Below are 17,500 nucleotides of genomic sequence, written 5' to 3'. Positions count from 1 at the left end.
AGCTGAGTTGTCGTATGCAGGAGCTGATTGGCTACTACGTTCCAATGGAGGAGTACTACATGAGGGAAACTATTAACAAGGTACACACACAGGTGGCTTGGGGTTATAGTGTTGCTGTTTGTGGTGGTAGACCTAGCGGGTAACACACTCGCCTATGAACCAGAAGACCCGGGTTCGAATCCCACTTACTACCATCGTGTCCCTGAGCAGGACACTTAACCCTAAATTGCTCCAGGGGGGGACTGTCCCTGTAAATACTGATTGTAAGTCGCTCTGGATAAGGGCGTCTGGTAAAGGCTGTAAATGTAAAATGTTTGTGGACTGTGTGTGTGTGTGTGTGTGTTTGTTCAGGCGGTCGCCATGGACACCTGGGAGGCGGGTCAGCTGACCTCCAGCATGGTGGACGACACCTTCTACATCGTGAAGAAGTGCATCAGCCGCGCCCTCAGCAGCAGCTCGTCTGACTGTCTGTGTGCAATGATAAACCACGCGACCAGTGTGTTGGAGACTGATTTCAGGTGCTCACTCGCACACCCACACACACACACACACACACCCCGTAAAATCATCCAGGTCTAACAGTCAGCGTGTGTAGGGAGGTTCTGGTTGCTCGGTTACGGGTCGGTTACCCCGGCAGCACGCTGGCTGACCTGCAGAGGGGCGTCAGCAGCGCCGTGAGTCTGATGCAGAGCAGCTTACAACACGGCAAAATACACACACACATCGACAGCCAGGAGCAGGCGAAACACGCCTATCTGGTGAGTACACACACACACACGCACACGCGCGATACGGAGCAGTTAATGTCACGAGGGGACTGATGCGCCGCCTGGTGTGTACAGGTCACTCTGAACAACGTGGACGTCTGCAGCGAGAACATCAGCACTCTGAAGAAAAGCCTGGAGGTGCAACACACACACACACACACACACAGTCATGGCCACGGTGTGTGTGTGTAGAGTGTTTAATCTGTCCTCGTCCTCCACAGAGCGACTGTTCCAAGTTGTTCAGTCAGGGGGCGGGGTCTGACCAGGCCCAGGCCAAGATTGACAGCTGTCTGTCTGATCTGGTCAACACGTCCAGCAAATTTAAAGATCTTCTGCAGGTAAGGTGTGTGTGAGTGTGGGCGTGGCTGATGCACTTCTTCACCGTGTGTGTGTGTGTGTGTGTGTCTGTGAGAGACGTGCATTTGATTGGTTTGTTGTGTTGGTAGGAGGGGCTTTTAGAGCTGAACAACTCTGCCATCAAGCCGCAGGTTAAACCCTGGATCAGCAACTTCCTGTCGGTCTCTCACAACATCGAAGAGGTGACGCGCGCACACACACACACACACACACACACACACGGAGACCGCAGCACGTGAAGCAGGGTGTCCCGTGTTTTGTAGGAGGAGTTTTCGGATTATGAAGCGAACGACCCCTGGGTTCAGCAGCTCATTGTCCAGTTGGAGCAGCTCATGGTCGAGTTCAAGGTAGGAACCTGACCTGGAACCTCACACTCATCAGCTAGAAATGGGAATGTGGCGTCAGGACGGGACATTGTTCACCCGCTTCCTGTCCCCTCCCCGCAGGTGGCGCTGTCTCCCGTCATCTACGACACTCTGACCAGCCTGATGACTAATCTCATTACCACGGAGATGGAGAAGACCGTCTTCAAGTGCACCTTCAGCAGAGTTCGTATCAAGCACACACGCTCCGGTGGCGTTGTGGCACGGCGTGACCTTTCACCTGTCTGCCTGTCTGTCCCCACAGCTGGGGGGGCTGCAGTTTGACAAGGAGCTGCGCTCCCTGGTGGCATATCTGTCCTCCGTCACGTCCTGGACCATCAGAGACAAATTTGCGCGGCTCACACAGATGGCGACGATCCTGAACCTGGAGAGGGTAAAAAAAAAACAACAAAAACCACACTCACACGGAGATGCTTCCATGTCGGATGCGTTCGACTGGTTTAATGTCACCGTTCAGGCGAGGAATGCTGACTGGGATGCTGTGTGTGTAGGTTACTGAAATCCTGGATTACTGGGGACCAAACTCCGCCCCCCTCACCTGGCGCCTGACCCCTGCAGAGGTGCGACAGGTGCTGGCTCTCAGAGTGGACTTCCGCAGCGAAGACATCAAGAGGCTGCGCTTGTAACACACACATGCACGCACGCGCACACACACGCACACACGGCCACATTCTACGACAGATGATGCTGCGAAAGTATGGTTGTGTATGGTTGCTTTTCCATTAAAACTCTCAACGCTGCTGAGTGTCTGAGTGTAAATACATGTCCAAGTCCGGTCACGGGGGGCAGCCCGGGGTCAGCAGGCGGTCGCGCTCGCGCAGCTCGTCCTGGAGGCGCGCCTCGGTGCCGCGCAGCGCGCGGATGGTGCCCTTCATCTCCTTCATCTTGGTCTCCATCAGCGCCAGGATGTCGCGCTGCTCGTTCAGCTTCTTCCGCAGCTCGGCGCACGTCGTGCCCGTGGTCAGGGAGTACGAGTGGTCGGGGGCGCGCCGGGCGGCCACGCCCACGCCGGCGCCGCTCGGACCCGCGCCGTCGGCGGCCGCGCGCGCCTTCCGCGGCTTGCCGCGCCGGTTCGCGCGCTCGTTGACGCCGCGCAGCGGGAAGACGGTGGGCACGCGCACGTTGTACGTCTTGCGGCCGCCGCTGAAGTGCGCGCTGCACACGCGGTGCCCGGTGGTCGGCTGGAAGGCGCTGAAGCAGCCGCTGACCCCCGCCCGGGACACGTTCCGCAGCCAGAGATCGCGCTGCGCCGGGTCCTTGGGGAAGGTGTAGAAGCGCAGCTCGCGGTCCCGGTGCGAGTTGCTGTAGCAACCGGGCACGCAGCAGGTGAAGCCGGGCATGGCGGCGGCGGTTCTGCCCGAACTTCTGCGGGTTCGGGCTCCGTTTCAGTCGCCGGCGGCCATTAGCGGAACTACACGTCCCACAATGCTTACGACTTCCGGTTTGGCTTTCAGACCGGAAGTCCTGGCAGAGCCGCGCCGTGTCGTTGGGTTCGGCTGGTTCTGCAGGTCGCCGGACGTGGTCGAATTCAAATTCTATTTATTTTAGACGGTACGATATGCAGTGAAATGCTTGAGCGACTGCTGTAGACCTTAATATTGCAAATATTCAAGTGAACCAATATGCAAATATTGGAAACATAACCAAATATTACAATTTAATGGTTTTACACAGGGTCGGAGACGACCGAAATATATAAGAATTTTAGGGGGTGGCACCACCTTTGTTTACATTACACATTTTGGTAGCTACCTATGTTGTCCCTGAAAGCCAGAATTTAAAATCCCATTTCGCTCGTACATATCAGGGCATTTATTATTATCATTCAAATTTGATGACTCTCACGTTTAATTCGCCAATTTCATAATTATACAGAGTTTCGATCGTATTTAAACAAGTGTAAAATAATCTCTGTGGACTACGCGGACTACATTTCCCACAGTTCCACAGTAAATCTCGCGAGATTTACTTGAATCCTACGGGCGGGCGCGGTTTGGCCTGAGCGTCAACACTGCAGCCGGTTTGTAGGTTTTTTGTGTGTTTTTCTCGTGTCTGTGGAGATTTTGTTTGTCGGAAGAGAAAATGGACTCCGAGGAGGACGTGTCGGCCCGCTTCCTCCTTCAGAACGTGCTACAGACAGAGCCGCCGCGCTCTCCGGTAGTGCGGAGGTAACGTTTCATTATTTGGTACCCGTAACTACGCTGACGTTACTCCGCCTTACTCATAACTACGTTAAAAAGTATTAATAACTACGTTTGTTATGAATGTTTGTTGAATGTTTGTTGCAGTGAGGCGCAGCGACGGCGGCAGGACGCGTTGAGAAGCGTGAGACGCAGCGTGGGGGCTGTCGCGAGTCCCCAGGTCACATTACGACACAAACTCGCGCGCAGACTGCAAGAGGTGAGACGTCTGTCTCTGTCCATCCGTCTCTTTCTGTCCGTCTCTCTCCGTCCGTCCGTCCGTCTGTCTCGACTGACTTATGGCTTCATGTTTGGTCCCTATTCCTTCCGTCTTGAGCCTCTTCCTGAGTGGCCGGTGTGTTCATGTGTTCCAGAGTGTGTCTCGCTCGCCCCTCCCTGCGAAGCGGTCCCTGTTGGACAGGAAACAGGAGCGTCCCCCGTTGATGGATGAAAGCATCTCGCCTCGCGTTCTGCTGAAGCGCATCATCCTGACCGGTGAGGACGCTGTCGATGACGGTTGATGTGACCGGTGTTGGGTTTGTGTTGTAGCTCCAGCAACGTTCATGTGTTTGAAACAGAGGCGGAAGCATCTCTGGTGGTGACAGAACTGCCTGGTCAGGATGAGGAGGGACCAAGTTCCACAGAGTCTAGTCTCCATGGAAACCAACAAAGGTGAGTATATGTGTTTGCTCTTCAGAAAAGGAAGTTAAATAACCATCATCTGATAGCAGTACTTACCAGTGGGTGGCGATGTCTCCTGACATCTCTGTGTCCATCTGTCTCTCCGAGGCAGCTTGGGAGGCTGGACTGGACTCGACCTGCCTGACGTGTCAGCCGAGACGCTGCCGCGGGTCACCAGGGGGCTGAGCCGGAGGAGGGTCCCACCCGCATTCAACGTTACAGCCTTTGAGATGCAGCTGGACCATGAACTTGGTACGAGAACCCACATTTACCACCTTACACACCCACACAGGGCGGGAGTACCCACTGTTTCTGTCCTCAGGGGACGAGGAGGAGAAGACTGGTGAAGTCTCACGTGATGTCTCCACTGGATCAGGATGGTATGAAGCGCCTCAAATGGGTATGAATGTGTATCCTGGCTCTGAGCTGGACGTTTACTGTCCCCTTCTGTTCCCTCCGTACCCTCAGCCTCACTCTGAAGACGCCCTTTGTGGATGACAGTTCGGAGAGGGTGGGTCTGAAACGAAGGGCAGCCAATCGGAAGCCAGTTTGTGTGAAGGCATTTGATGAGGCCGTCCAGAACCGGCTGGAGAACTATGGTGAGACTCAGAGCTCGCATCATTTGTCAAATTAGATTTACGATCTGCTTCCCTCAACCTCTGTGTGTTCGTATCTCCACAGAGTCCCCCATGTTGCCATCTGCTCACACTCTGGGAGATTCTGAGTGGCAGAAGTTCTCTCTGAGTGTCAGTGATGCCACTGCGCCCGATATCACCACCGATGTAATAATGTGCAACACGGCGCTTTATGACCTACCGGTCTCCATGGAAACACCCGAGGATCAAGTGCATGGACTTGATAAAAAATGTTTACAACCTGCGACAGACGAGGAGATGGTGGCTGAGCAAGAAGAAGAGCATGAATCTACCTGGGTTCAGGAAGGGGAGGGGCTTAAAGCTCAAGCTGAGGAACCAGATATCCACATGGACGAATTACATGTTCCAACTCAGAGGGAGGAGGAGCATGATGTCATGACTGAACAAGAGGAGGAGGATCCCAATCTCCAGACTCAGGAAGAAGAGGAGGAGACTCAGGGGGAGGAGGAGGAGCCCAATCTCCAGACTCATGAAGAAGAGGAGGAAACTCAGGAGGAGGAGCCCAATCTCCAGACTCAGGATGAAGAGGAGGAGACTCTGGGGGATGAGGAGGAGCCCAATCTCCAGACTCATGAAGAAGAGGAGGAAACTCAGGAGGAGGAGCCCAATCTCCAGACTCAGGAAGAAGAGGAGGAGACTCAGGGGGAGGAGGAGGAGCATGATGTCATGACAGAACAAGAGGAGGAGGAGCCTAATCTCCAGACTCAGGAAGAAGAGGAGGAGCATGATGTCATGACTGAACAAGAGGAGGAGGAACCCAATTTCCAGACTCAGGAAGAAGAAGAGGAGACTCAGGGGGAGGAAGAACCCAATCTCCAGACTCAGGAAGAAGAGAAGGAGCATGATGTCCAGGCTCAGGAGTCATATTATCATAAAGAGGGAGAGGATAGTCTGAACAAAATAAAGTCTGGAGAAACTAATGAATGCAAGACTCTTCAGCATCAGTTTGAGGAAGAAGAGCCAGAGATGATGAAAGGGGAGGAACCTGAAGATGTGTCAGAGGAAGAAGAAGAGGGCGAAATGGAAATTGGCCACCAGGCACACCTCTCTGAGGATGGAGCAGATTGTGGGTTGACTGCAGACATGAGGGGCTACAGCATGACACCTTTGAGAAATGAGAGAGGTATCACCCTGTCCAACATACCTGAACATACAAAACATCTCACACACACTTGCTAACACACCATATTTATCTACGAAGCACTTTAAAACAAAGGAACTGACCATAGTACTGTACAGTAAAATAATGCTAACCAGTGTACTGTTTGTCTACAAGGTATGCATTTTCAGAGAGAACTTGATGATGATGATGATGATGCTGCCCTGTCTCTTCCTCTAAGAGGAGAGGAAGAGGAAGAAGATGCTCTGAGTGAAGGTGATTTGGTGTTCTCCTGCAGAAAAGGCCTGAAAAACACAACTTCTCCCTGTGGTCTTAGCTGTCAGAGAAATGTACTTGTTTGGTCTTCACAGAATTGTCCATGAAGACACCAGCCTTTGTTCGACAGAAGAGGAATGAGGCCATGGCCACGCCCACTGTCCTCCGAGATGTGATCATCAGGTCCACACATTTCATATTGAGTTCGTTTTCAGATGTGTAACCTCAAATTGTTCAAATTAGTGCTCTCACCACATTAATCTGGAATGTTTGCTTCAACTGCCAACCCAGAATGCATTTCATCTGCTGTTAAGCCCGCCAGGGGCATCTCATCATTACTTCTTGCAAAACTTTTTATTTATTAATCCAATGTAAACAATCCTCTGGTTGTTCTACCCGACAGCTGCTCAGTTTAAAGGTCCCCTATCATGAACTATTTATTTATTTAATTATTTATTTTGCTTTTATGTCGGTCCATATCGGTGCAGAATTTGAGCCGCTTTGATCCAGTGCCACAATGAGGTTTCCCAGGATGCACTGTTTCTGTGTCTGTAGCTTTACATGCTAATGAGGACGAGAGAGGCAGGCATGCTTCGCACGTTTGGAAACCATGACGGTCGGTGGAGATTATGTTTTAGGGGAGGGGCGGGAAATTCTCTGGGCGGAGAAATGGGAGGTAACTTTTCCCCTTATGACATCATAAGGGGGACAAATTCCAGATCCGGACGTCTGAGCTGCCGCTCTCTGAATGGTGAAGCAGAATGATGCTTTACACCCATCACCATTTCTAGCCACTGCAGGACCATAGACAGGCTGGGGGAACTCGTATTAATGTTAAATCATCTCACAAAGTCACATTTTCATAACGGGACCATTTGATTAAAAGATTTTATTTCTTCCAGTCCAACCCCTTGTGTCACAAAGCCCCGCCTGCAGAGGAAACACCCTGCTGCCTCAACTCGCCCAGGTCCCGCCCTCTCTAAAGGTTACATCCTGAACGTGTTCAAACATTTCACCAAGACTAAAGTATCAGGAGATGTTTACCCAGTAGTCCTGGACATGTAAGAAGCGGAACTTCTGTCTCTCTCACACACAAACACACACACACACACACTTACACGTGAAGCAGAATGTGATTTTTTTTTTTTTTTTCAGCACAATAACATTGAATATGTTGTGTATTTGTTTTTAGAGTGAAGAAGTATTTTGATCGTCTTTCTGATGACTTGGAGACATTTGCTGCTCATGCCAAGAGAAGAACCATCAAGAGAGAGGATGTGGAGCTGCTGATGAGGAGGCAAGACCATCTCTCGCGCTCTGTCTCTCTCTCTCTCTCTCTCTCTCTCTCTCTCTCTCTCTCTCTGTGCGTTCTGATCATCCACTTTTCTCTCTGTACCCTTGCAGGCAGGGCTTTGTGACTGACAGCTTGCCGGTGAATGTTCTCATTGAGAACTTCCTGCCTCTTGAGTATCGGAAGCTTCTCATCCCCGTAGCGACCAGCGGCAACAAAGTTGTTCCCCATCAGCGGCGCTGACCGTGTGCGTGTAAAAGAGAGAAAGTTTTAAAATCGTATTAAAGTGGTTCTTCACCATCATGTTTTCATTCTTCATCAACAACCCAGAATTTCCTTTTTCTTCAGTTCATTTATTGCTCCTTTTCCTGTCATTTCATTACTCTATTACATGTTTGTGCTGTTTTCTGTGTTCTCTTCTAGAAATAAACTATTTTTTGTGGTCTATATCAGGTTTGTTATTTATTAAACATGAAATCTGATTTTATAATATACTTATTTTAAATTCAAATCTGGCTTCTGTTTATGAAGTGATTCGCTGCTCGTGGCCACGCCCCTGGGTGTGTGAAAGGGGCGTGGCGGATCTTTGTGGGGCTGTGCGTGGTGCGCATGCGTGAAGCGCACCGACGGATGAACATCAGCGGCGGCCGTGGGTTTGTACTGCGGGTCGGCGCGCTGCGTTCTGGCGTTCGGATCCGGGCGGCGGGACCGCGGTAAGAGTCCGGCCGGAGCTCAGAGCTGTTTTCCGGGATGCGGAGAAGGTGGCACCGGTAGCGGCGGAAACTTGGTTCACCTCGGGCCGCCGCTGCGCTGTTTCCTACCCCGGAAAACACCCGCGGCGTTCCGCTGACGGAACGCGTCGTATAAGAGGCTACCAGTCCGGTACCAGAACCGAGATCGCGGCCGTGTGGGTGATAAGAGTCCGGACTGAAGCAGCCCTGGTCTCTGATGATGAGATATATACCAGAGGCGTCCCTTCATCATCCTGCTGTGATAATACACGGGGGTTGACGTCAGGGCGACTCGTAATGACCTGGCGGGTTAACATCCGGGGTTCAGACCCTACTTACTACCATCGTGTCCCTGAGCAGGACACTTGTCTTATGGGGGACTGTCCCTGTAACCTAAATGGTGTGTGTTTGGTGTAAGAGGGATGGATGGGGTGGGGTTTAGTGATAGGGTGGTAGTAGCCTAGTGGTTAACACGTTCGCCTATGAACCAGAAGACTTGCAACCATTGTGTCCCTGAGCAAGACACTTAACCCTGAGTGTCTCCAGGGGGGACTGTCCTGTAACGACTGATTGTAAGTCGCTCTGGATAAGGGCGTCTGGTAAATGTAATGTAAATGGGTGGTGTGGGGTTTAGTGTAAGAGGGATGGGTGGGGTGGGGTTTAGTGTAAGAGGGATGGGTGGGGTGGGGTTTAGTGATGGGTGGTTGCATTTGGATGGTGTGGATCATGTCATTCGTGATTTTAAGGAACGTTTTTTCTGTTTTTCTGTCTCCAGGTTGTCCTGTGTGTGTGTACGTGAGAACCATGCTCCCAGGTGTAGGCGTGTTTGGAACAGGCCATACTGTGCGGGTTCTGGTTCCGCTGCTTAGGGAACAGGGCTTTCCTGTGCAGGCGCTGTGGGGGAGGAGCCAGGAAGAGGCGGAGTCTGTTGCACAAGAGCTGAACATTCCATTCTCCACAAACCAATCAGATGATGTCCTGCTGCACCCTGACGTTCACCTGGTCTGCATTCACACGCCCCCGCCTCACACACGACAGATCGCTGTCAAGGCACTCGGTAAGATGCACACGACCCTGAAAGGGGGTCACGAGGTTAGAGGTCACGGCTTCTGCTCCGGATGGTGTGTCGAGTGTTGATCAGGGTGTTGGAATAAGGGTCTGGCAGCTCTGTACCAGTTTTACTCCAGCAATGGAACTGTTGCAGCTCCACCCTGCTGCTCTCCGTGTGGTGGGCGGAGCTCCTTCCTGTTTAATGTCGCTGTTTACACACCCAGCGTTCCAACTGTTTTATCAGATCTGGTGGTGTGTGCGTCGGGATCCGTTCCCTGGTCTTCGATAAGATCACACCATCTACACAGAGTAGTATTGTGTGCCTAGTTGAGTGAATTCCTCCACAAAGACCTGTTTCCTGTTCTCTTGTGACACACACACACACACACACACAGTCGTAGCGAAGTAGCAGAGCTGTAGAGAAGTGTTGCTGATTCCTGAAAGTGTGTGTGTGTGTGTGTGTGTGTGTGTTAGGTATAGGTAAGAATGTCATCAGCGAAATGGCCGCATCGTGTGCTGATGCGATGCAGATGGTCGCTGCAGCGAGATACTACCCCCAACTACTGAGCATTATGGGTAACGCACTGAGGTTTCTTCCAGCGTTCGTCCTGATGAAGAAGCTTCTGGATGAGGGCTACTGTGGAAAATTGCAGGTTAACACACACACACATACACACACACACCTAACTGACAGTGGTTGATGATGCTGTGAAACACACACACACACTTTCTCTCATCTTGCTGTGCTGCAGGTGTGTGAGGCGCGTGTGTACGGCGGTTCTCTGCTCAGCCAGTCGTACGGCTGGGCGTGGGAGGAGCTGATGGGGGGCGGCGGCCTGCACACCATTGGCTGGTGCATCATTGACCTGCTGAGCCACCTGATTGGCTCTCGTGCGCTGCGTGTGCACGGAATGCTGCGCACGTTTGTGGGCAGAGCAGGGGGTGGCATTCGCTCGGTTACCGCGGACGACTACGCCTGCTTCCAGATGCTGATGTCGGGAGGCGTGGTTTGCAGCGTCACGCTGAACTTCAACCTCCCTGGCTCCGCCCACCATGAAGTGATGGCTGTGGGCTCAGCTGGGAGGCTGGTTGCTCGGGGAACGGAGCTGTGGGGTCAGCGTCACTGTGACCAAAGGGAGGAGCTCCTGTTGAGTGACAAGGCAGGGGCGGGGCCGGCTGTCAGAGGGCTGGTGGCCATGGTGACGCAGCTTCGTTTGGCTTTTGAGGCGCAGGAGGACCGCAGGTCATGGGCGCGGCCACCTGTTGCCATGGCCGCATCGTTTGAAGACGGACTGTACGTCCATGCGGTGGTGGAGGCGGTGAAACGAGCCAATCGCAGCGGAGAGTGGGAGAGCGTAGAGGTCATGACCCAGGAAGCAGATTCCAACCACAACCAGCTAACAGCAGCGCACTGAGTGTGTGTGTGTGTGTGTGTGTGTGTGAGTGTGTGAGTGTGTTATGCCAACTGAGAAGCTGCTGCAGTTTTTAATTTTTGGAAGTTCTGGAAAACTCTAAACGCTTCTTTTACGTGTGTGTGTGTGTGTGTGTGTGTTTTGAATTGAAACACTGTATTTGAAGTACTGTATAAGCTCCTACTGAACGTGATTTTCTACTGCCTGTGTGTGCGTGTTGCTTTTTATTTAATTGAGTGGCTCATGTAGAGAGTGTGTGTGTGTGTGTGTTAATGGAGATGCCTTAAACATTTGTCTGGTTAATTTATAAGCGGAATAAATAAGTTAATTTACAGAGGCTCCATTCTTGACAAATTCATACATATAGTCACATGATAATAACAAATTCATTAAAACGTGTTTATTCCACTCTACTCATGTATCGACATATTGTATGGTTCTTGGAATGTATGAATAATTAAAAACCGTGTAAGTACATTTTATGTGGCCAAGTGGCCGGTAGAGGGCGCGAAACGCACAAGCCCCGCCCACAACACCGCGTAGCGACGACACGCCCCCCGCGCGCAGCACGTCATCAGGAGCGGCTAGCTGAGCCATGGAGCGCAAGAAGCGCAGCGTCGTCTGGTCCTTCTTCCAGGCCGAGAACCACAAGAAGGTCCGCTGCTCCCTCTGCCGCGGCTCCGTGCTGCACTTCGGCCGCACCACCAACATGCTGCGCCACCTGCGGACCGTACACCCGGGACAGCTCAGCGCCGAGCTCCACACGCCCAACCGTAAGCAGCGCGTCGCGCCGCGTCTGCGCATGCGCGGAGGGAGGCCGGGGAATGCGGGGGTACGAGCTCCGCCTCACGGCGGGAAGGTGTAAACCAGGGAGCCGCGGTGGCCCGCCAGACCGACCCGCGGCGGCTGTAACGTCCGGCTGCCCGTTCCGCCGCTGCCGGTTGTCGTGTTATTGTGTGTGTGTGTGTGTGTGTGTGTGTCCCTCCCCGCCGCTGGGGGCGCTGTCGCCGCCGTATTTCCTCCTCTTCCTCTCCCCTCCGCAGACACCTCGGCCAAAATGGCGGCGGCGCGGAAGCGCAGCGTCGTCTGGTCCTATTTCCACGCGGAGAACGACAAGCGGGTTCTGTGCATGATCTGCATGAAGACGGTGCTCTACTTCGGCCACACCACCAACATGCTGCGCCACCTGCGGACCAAGCATCCGACGGAGTTCGCCGACGGCGGCCCCCGGAACCGGGCGACTCGCACCGCGGAGCCCAGTGTCCCCAACAACAACAGCAGCAGCGGCGGCGAAGGAGGAGGAGGAGCGGCGGCGGTGGTGGAAGGTTCGCTTCTCTTTACTCTCTTCATCCCGGCCGACATATAACGAGGCTTGTTCATACAGTCTCATGGTTTGTGGAGCTCACCCGGATCCATTAAATAACTCGTGAGTCACGACTCTCCATTGAACTGAATCCTAACTACACCATGTGCATAAATACACCGATTATTACCATTAAAGTTGCATAACCGCCACACTCACTCATACAGACTCAAGTGACTCCTGAGTCACTCTGAGGGACCCAGATGTGGGGGTCAGAGGTCATGTTGCTGACTGGTTTGTCCCCCCCAGTGGCGGTGGTGGTGGAGGACGACGCGGCACCGCTGGAAAGCGACACCGAGATGGACGGCGCTATAGAGGGAATCCTCCGCGCGGCGGCGGGGGACGAGGCGGTGACGGAAGGGCAACACGCTGAGAGGCTTCCGCAGGAGGAGGAGGAGGAGGAGGAAGAGGGCGGCAGGGTGGCGGCGCCCACCACCTCCAGGAAGTGGAGCGCGGTGTGGGCGCACTACGAGAAGGTGGAGCAGCAGCAGCGCGCCCGCTGCCTGCTCTGCGGGGACAAGCTGCAGTACCACAGCAGCACCAGCAACCTGCTGCGCCACCTGCTGAAGCGCCACCCCACCCAGCACGCCCAGCTGGAGGGCAGCGCGGTCAAGCGGCCCGCCACGCGCAAGGGCGCGCCGGCAGACACGCCCATCTCCCGGCCCGCCCAGAAACCCGCCCCCGAGACCCCGACAGACCACTCCCCTCGAACGCACACCCACTACCCAGGTACAACGTCCTCGCTTCTCACGCACGTCGCTACACAACTACAATACCAACTTTACCCCGTCTCGCTGCTTAATACACTAAATATGTCCCGGTCCCGTATGAACCGCCCTGTACGATATACACCAGCAGCTGAAGACGCTTTTAATTCTTACGTTTCTTTGGGTGATGTAGCCTAGCGGGTAACACACCAGAAGACCCAGGTTCAAACCCCACCTACTACCATCGTGTCCCTGAGCAGGACACTTAACCCTGAGTGTCTCCAGGGAGACTGTCCCTGTAACTACTGATTGTAAGTTGCTCTGGATAAGGCCGTCTGGTAAATGCTGTAAATGTAAATTATGTTAAAGTTTAAAATGATGCAGAGGACAAGTCCAGCTGTGCAATGTCCTGCAGTCGTCAACTTTTTACTTGTCCTTAATTTCCTCACTTATTATTTACATTTAAAGTGTAGTGATTGTCACATGTGATACACAGCAGCACAGCACACGATGCACACAGTGAAATGTGTCCTCTGTATTTAACCATCACCCTGAGTGAGCAGTGACCCCAAACTCGCCACACACACACACACACTTTGAAATGTCAGAGTCCATATTAATGAGGAGGATTGTTTTCTGGGTACAGACTTACATTTACAGCATTTACCAGACGCCCTTATAAAGAGCGCTTTATAGTCAGTAGTGACAGGGACAGTCCCCCCTGGAGACACTCAGGGTTAAGTGTCCTGCTCAGGGACACGATGGTAGTAAGTGGGCTTTGAACCTGGGTCTTCTGGTGTGTTACCTGCTAGGCTACTAACACCTACCAAACATTTACGCTGTTTGGGAAGAGTTCAAACGCGGGCAGTGGTGGCCTAGCGGTTAGTTAAACGGCCCCGTAATCAGGTTGCCGGTTCAAATCCCGAACCGCCGGGGTGCCACTGAGGTCCCCTTGACGAAGGTCCCGTCCCCACACGCTGCTCCCCGGGCGCCTGTCATGGTGCCCACTGCTCACCAAGGGTGATGGTTAAATACAGAGGACACGTTTCACTGTGTGCTGTGCTGCAGTGTCTCAGAATGACGATCACGTCACTTCCACTTGTACCTTGTTCTTCTGAGATCATCTGCAATGATGTTTTTTGTCCCCTGTTGCGTAGCCGCTGATTGGAGCGAGGGGCGGATCCTGCAGCGGGAGCGCGAGCTGACGGAGGCGCTGCGGCGGGTGCAGCGGGAGGAGGGGCGGAGCCTGGAGCAGCAGCGGGAGTTACTGCAGCAGAGCCGAGAGCTGCAGGCGGAGAAGGACGCCCACCTGGAGGACGTCAGGGCACTGGCCAGAGAGAAGGAGGGTCTCAGTAGGGAGAAGGAGGAGCTCCACAAAGAGAGGGAGGAGCTTTGTAAAGAGCGTGAGGAACTGGATAGACTCAGGAAGGATCTGGAGGCGGAGCGAGCCGTTTTTATTGCTCAGAGACAAGAGGTGGAGTTTGGGTGTGGTGCATTATGATTGGTCGTTCTGGGTGAGGTAAATAAACTGTGACCGTTTCCCATTTTCTGTTTTGCATTTTTAACGGAACAAAACCCCTGAGCCCGCCTCCGTTTTATTCTGTTGACTGTAGAGCTGGAATCTCCTCGTTTAGTTGTGGGATGAGTGTGTGTGTGTGTGTGTGTGTGTGTGTGGGTGTTGAGGGTGCTGATGGGCGTCTGAGGTAAGTAGGTTTATAACAGCAGCTCCCTGATGATCAGCTCAGAAGATCGTGGAGGAAGCAGCGTGCACCTGCCTGGTGTTCTCCACAATAAATGGACCACCATGGACCTCTCTGCACTTCATCATCTTCACATAAAGAGCCCAGGAGGAGGGCATCTCCTCCTGATGCCTGGTTCCATGCTAATTTAGCTCAGGATTGTATTTTTCCTCATTTGGCTGTGTTCATGTTGGTTTTGAGCTGATGCGAACTGTGAAATAAAGATGAAGGTACCAGAAGGTAACACCCTCTTATACTGATGACGATTTCCACTGCAGACCATGAAAGATTCGGAGAAATAAAACAGTCAGCACTTCCGCTATATAAGTAAATCTGATTGTAATGTTGTGATAACGCGTTCTGTAATGAAATATTAAAACAAGTGGCTTTGTATAAACTTGTGGTTTTACTACATCTACGGTTTTTCTTTTCTTCCGTTTGCTCACCTGCGCTGTCCAAGTTCTTATATTTTAAAGAAGTTTGAGAGAAAAAAAAGAGCCACTTCGCTTTCCGTAGGTGTTAAGCGCGACGTGATGACGTATGACGTAGCGGAGCGCGCTGCCTGCGGTAGTTGGCCAGTAGCAGCATGTCGGGTAATCAGAGTTGGTTCTGCTGGAGTTCGGAGTTCTACTTCATGTAAGCAGCAGCCGCACCCCAGAACTAACCAGCTAACTAACCACTAACCAACCCACCCCGGCATCCGAGGAGCGGCTCCACGCGTGGTCACGGTCCTTCTGAGGAGGAGCTGCTGGACCTACTGACCAGGAAGTGCTAGACCACCTGTCGGGGAGACATGCTGCTCCGTTTCTGCCCGCAGTGCGGCGCTCGCCTGCAGCCAACGTTCAAGTTCTGCCCCTCCTGTGGAGAGAAGCTCCCGGTGGAACCAGATGAAGGAGGAGGTTCTCCACCCAGCGGCGGGGAGCAGCAGTCTCATACAAGTAAACCGCACACCCACATGTTACCGCGCATGTTACCACACACCGACACATTACCACACACCGACACGTTACCACACACAACATGTTACCGCGCATGTTACCACACACCGACACATTACCACACACCGACACGTTACCACACACAACATGTTACCGCGCATGTTACCACACACCGACACGTTGCCGCACACGTTACCACACACCAACACGTTACCACACATGTTACCACGCACCGACACGTTACCGCACACGTTACCACGCACGTTACCGCACACAACATGTTACCACACACCGACACGTTACCACGCACGTTACCGCACACAACATGTTACCACACACCGACATGTTACCACGCACGTTACCGCACACAACATGTTACCACACACCGACACGCTGCCACGCACGTTACCACACACCAACACGTTACCGCACATGTTACCACGCACCGACACGTTACTGCACACGTTACCACGCACGTTACCGCACACAACATGTTACCACACACCGACACGTTACCACGCACGTTACCGCACACAACATGTTACCACACACCGACGCGCTGCCACGCACGTTACCACGCACCAACACGTTACCGCACATGTTACCACGCACCGACACGTTACCGCACACGTTACCACGCACGTTACCGCACACAACATGTTAACACGCACGTTACCGCACACAACATGTTACCACGCATGTTACCACACACAACATGTTACCACACACCGACACGTTACCACGCACGTTACCGCACACAACATGTTACCACGCATGTTACCACACACAACATGTTACCGCACGTTACCACACACCGACACGTTACCACGCACGTTACCGCACACAACATGTTACCACGCATGTTACCACACACAACATGTTATCGCACGTTACCACACACCGACACGTTACCGCACACATTACCACACACCAACACGTTGCCACGCACGTTGCCACGCACGTTACCACACACGATACCGCACATGTTACCACACACCGACACGTTACCGCACACATGTTACCACACACACAACATGTTACCACGCATGTTACCACACACAACATGTTACCGCACATGTTACCACACACCGACACTTTACCGCACACATTACCACACACCAACACGTTGCCACGCACGTTGCCATGCACGTTACCGCACATGTTACCACACACCGACACGTTACCGCACACATGTTACCACGCACGTTACCGCACACATGTTACCGAGCATGTTAACACACACACATTACCGCAAACAACATGTTACCATGCACCAACACGTTGCCACTCACGTTACCACACATGTTACCACACACCAACACGCTACTGCACACGTTACAGCACACCGACACGTTACCTCACACATTACCACACATCTACATGTTACTTCACACCGACACGCTACCACATACAACATGTTACCACGCACCAAGTTGACACGCAGCTTACCACACACGACACGTTACCACACACCAACACGTTGCCACGCACGTTACCACACACAACATGTTAGCACGCACCAACACGTTACCACACACCAACACGCTACCGCACACATTACCACATACCAACACGTTGCCACACACGTTACCACACACAACATGTTACCGCACATGTTACCACACACCGACACGTTACCGCACACAACATGTTACCACACACCAACACGTTACCGCACATGTTTCCCCACACCGACATGTTACCGTACACCCTACCGCACACCGACACGCTACCGCACACCTACATGTTACCGCACACGTTTCCACACACCAACACATGACCACACACCTTGGGAAGGAGTGATACAGAGAGGGACCCCCTTTCAGGGTGGAGTGCTCCTGTAGGTGGTGTCAGTGCAGGGTTGGTGATG

The 17,500-nt window shown here is 52.8% G+C and overlaps 6 protein-coding genes across 8 annotated transcripts in view; 5 read left to right on the top strand and 1 right to left on the bottom strand.

Moving 5' to 3' along the window:
- The window catches only part of LOC114783418 (conserved oligomeric Golgi complex subunit 4-like), a 5,362-nt gene extending 3,115 nt beyond the window's left edge, over nucleotides 1-2,247 (top strand). The window contains exons 10-19 of the mRNA XM_028968902.1: nucleotides 1-80; nucleotides 352-518; nucleotides 596-758; nucleotides 843-905; nucleotides 989-1,105; nucleotides 1,214-1,306; nucleotides 1,388-1,471; nucleotides 1,571-1,672; nucleotides 1,752-1,880; nucleotides 1,999-2,247. The exon at nucleotides 1-80 is cut by the window's left edge and continues 39 nt beyond it. Of these exons, the coding sequence (XP_028824735.1) occupies nucleotides 1-80; nucleotides 352-518; nucleotides 596-758; nucleotides 843-905; nucleotides 989-1,105; nucleotides 1,214-1,306; nucleotides 1,388-1,471; nucleotides 1,571-1,672; nucleotides 1,752-1,880; nucleotides 1,999-2,133 (1,133 nt within the window). The 3' untranslated portion in view covers nucleotides 2,134-2,247. The remainder of the gene's footprint in view (nucleotides 81-351; nucleotides 519-595; nucleotides 759-842; nucleotides 906-988; nucleotides 1,106-1,213; nucleotides 1,307-1,387; nucleotides 1,472-1,570; nucleotides 1,673-1,751; nucleotides 1,881-1,998) is intronic.
- LOC114783419 (THAP domain-containing protein 11-like) lies at nucleotides 1,943-2,933 on the bottom strand. Its single transcript, XM_028968903.1, has one exon. It carries the CDS (start codon nucleotides 2,845-2,847, stop codon nucleotides 2,284-2,286), a length of 564 nt encoding a protein of 187 aa, XP_028824736.1. The 5' UTR covers nucleotides 2,848-2,933; the 3' UTR covers nucleotides 1,943-2,283.
- A 140-nt stretch (nucleotides 2,934-3,073) lies between these two features.
- LOC114783417 (centromere protein T-like) lies at nucleotides 3,074-8,135 on the top strand. Of its 2 annotated transcripts, XM_028968900.1 has the most exons (13): nucleotides 3,074-3,675; nucleotides 3,796-3,907; nucleotides 4,062-4,182; nucleotides 4,266-4,359; nucleotides 4,481-4,620; nucleotides 4,691-4,748; nucleotides 4,837-4,967; nucleotides 5,050-6,147; nucleotides 6,301-6,399; nucleotides 6,495-6,582; nucleotides 7,302-7,460; nucleotides 7,592-7,696; nucleotides 7,804-8,135. In XM_028968900.1, exons 1-13 carry the CDS (start codon nucleotides 3,590-3,592, stop codon nucleotides 7,931-7,933), a joined length of 2,421 nt encoding a protein of 806 aa, XP_028824733.1. In that variant the 5' UTR covers nucleotides 3,074-3,589; the 3' UTR covers nucleotides 7,934-8,135. The 2 variants fall into 2 exon arrangements, with proteins under 2 accessions (XP_028824733.1, XP_028824734.1); XM_028968901.1 differs by lacking the exons at nucleotides 3,074-3,675; nucleotides 3,796-3,907 and having other exon boundaries at nucleotides 4,477-4,620.
- A 152-nt stretch (nucleotides 8,136-8,287) lies between these two features.
- Nucleotides 8,288-11,215, top strand: LOC114783431 (glucose-fructose oxidoreductase domain-containing protein 2-like). The gene is made up of 4 exons (XM_028968920.1): nucleotides 8,288-8,403; nucleotides 9,197-9,478; nucleotides 9,946-10,124; nucleotides 10,224-11,215. The coding sequence occupies exons 2-4, from the start codon at nucleotides 9,226-9,228 to the stop codon at nucleotides 10,884-10,886; spliced, it is 1,095 nt and encodes a 364-aa protein (XP_028824753.1). The 5' UTR covers nucleotides 8,288-8,403; nucleotides 9,197-9,225; the 3' UTR covers nucleotides 10,887-11,215.
- Nucleotides 11,216-11,326: 111 nt separating this feature from the next.
- LOC114783429 (uncharacterized) lies at nucleotides 11,327-15,089 on the top strand. Its single transcript, XM_028968919.1, has 4 exons — nucleotides 11,327-11,656; nucleotides 11,927-12,208; nucleotides 12,496-12,975; nucleotides 14,111-15,089. Exons 1-4 carry the CDS (start codon nucleotides 11,479-11,481, stop codon nucleotides 14,452-14,454), a joined length of 1,284 nt encoding a protein of 427 aa, XP_028824752.1. The 5' UTR covers nucleotides 11,327-11,478; the 3' UTR covers nucleotides 14,455-15,089.
- A 153-nt stretch (nucleotides 15,090-15,242) lies between these two features.
- The window catches only part of vrk3 (VRK serine/threonine kinase 3), a 5,737-nt gene continuing 3,479 nt past the window's right edge, over nucleotides 15,243-17,500 (top strand). For both annotated transcript variants that reach the window (XM_028968918.1, XM_028968917.1), the window contains exon 1: nucleotides 15,243-15,630. In XM_028968918.1, coding sequence (XP_028824751.1) covers nucleotides 15,486-15,630 — 145 coding nt within the window. In that variant the 5' untranslated portion in view covers nucleotides 15,243-15,485. The remainder of the gene's footprint in view (nucleotides 15,631-17,500) is intronic.

The sequence above is a fragment of the Denticeps clupeoides genome, unplaced genomic scaffold (genome assembly GCF_900700375.1).
Source record: "Denticeps clupeoides unplaced genomic scaffold, fDenClu1.1, whole genome shotgun sequence".
Classification (NCBI taxonomy): domain Eukaryota; kingdom Metazoa; phylum Chordata; class Actinopteri; order Clupeiformes; family Denticipitidae; genus Denticeps; species Denticeps clupeoides.
This window is presented reverse-complemented; position numbering and strand designations above follow the sequence as displayed.

Coding starts and splice junctions, on each gene's coding strand:
- LOC114783419 (XM_028968903.1), bottom strand. CDS start 2,847: ATGCCCGGCTTCACCTGCTGCGTGCCCGGTTGCTACAGCAACTCGCAC.
- LOC114783417 (XM_028968900.1), top strand. CDS start 3,590: ATGGACTCCGAGGAGGACGTGTCGGCCCGCTTCCTCCTTCAGAACGTG. Junction 3,908..4,061: donor TCGCGCGCAGACTGCAAGAG/GTGAGACGTCTG, acceptor CATGTGTTCCAG/AGTGTGTCTCGCTCGCCCCT. Junction 6,583..7,301: donor CTCCGAGATGTGATCATCAG/GTCCACACATTT, acceptor TATTTCTTCCAG/TCCAACCCCTTGTGTCACAA.
- LOC114783431 (XM_028968920.1), top strand. CDS start 9,226: ATGCTCCCAGGTGTAGGCGTGTTTGGAACAGGCCATACTGTGCGGGTT. Junction 9,479..9,945: donor GATCGCTGTCAAGGCACTCG/GTAAGATGCACA, acceptor TGTGTGTGTTAG/GTATAGGTAAGAATGTCATC. Junction 10,125..10,223: donor GCTACTGTGGAAAATTGCAG/GTTAACACACAC, acceptor GCTGTGCTGCAG/GTGTGTGAGGCGCGTGTGTA.
- LOC114783429 (XM_028968919.1), top strand. CDS start 11,479: ATGGAGCGCAAGAAGCGCAGCGTCGTCTGGTCCTTCTTCCAGGCCGAG. Junction 11,657..11,926: donor CGAGCTCCACACGCCCAACC/GTAAGCAGCGCG, acceptor TCCCCTCCGCAG/ACACCTCGGCCAAAATGGCG. Junction 12,976..14,110: donor AACGCACACCCACTACCCAG/GTACAACGTCCT, acceptor CCTGTTGCGTAG/CCGCTGATTGGAGCGAGGGG.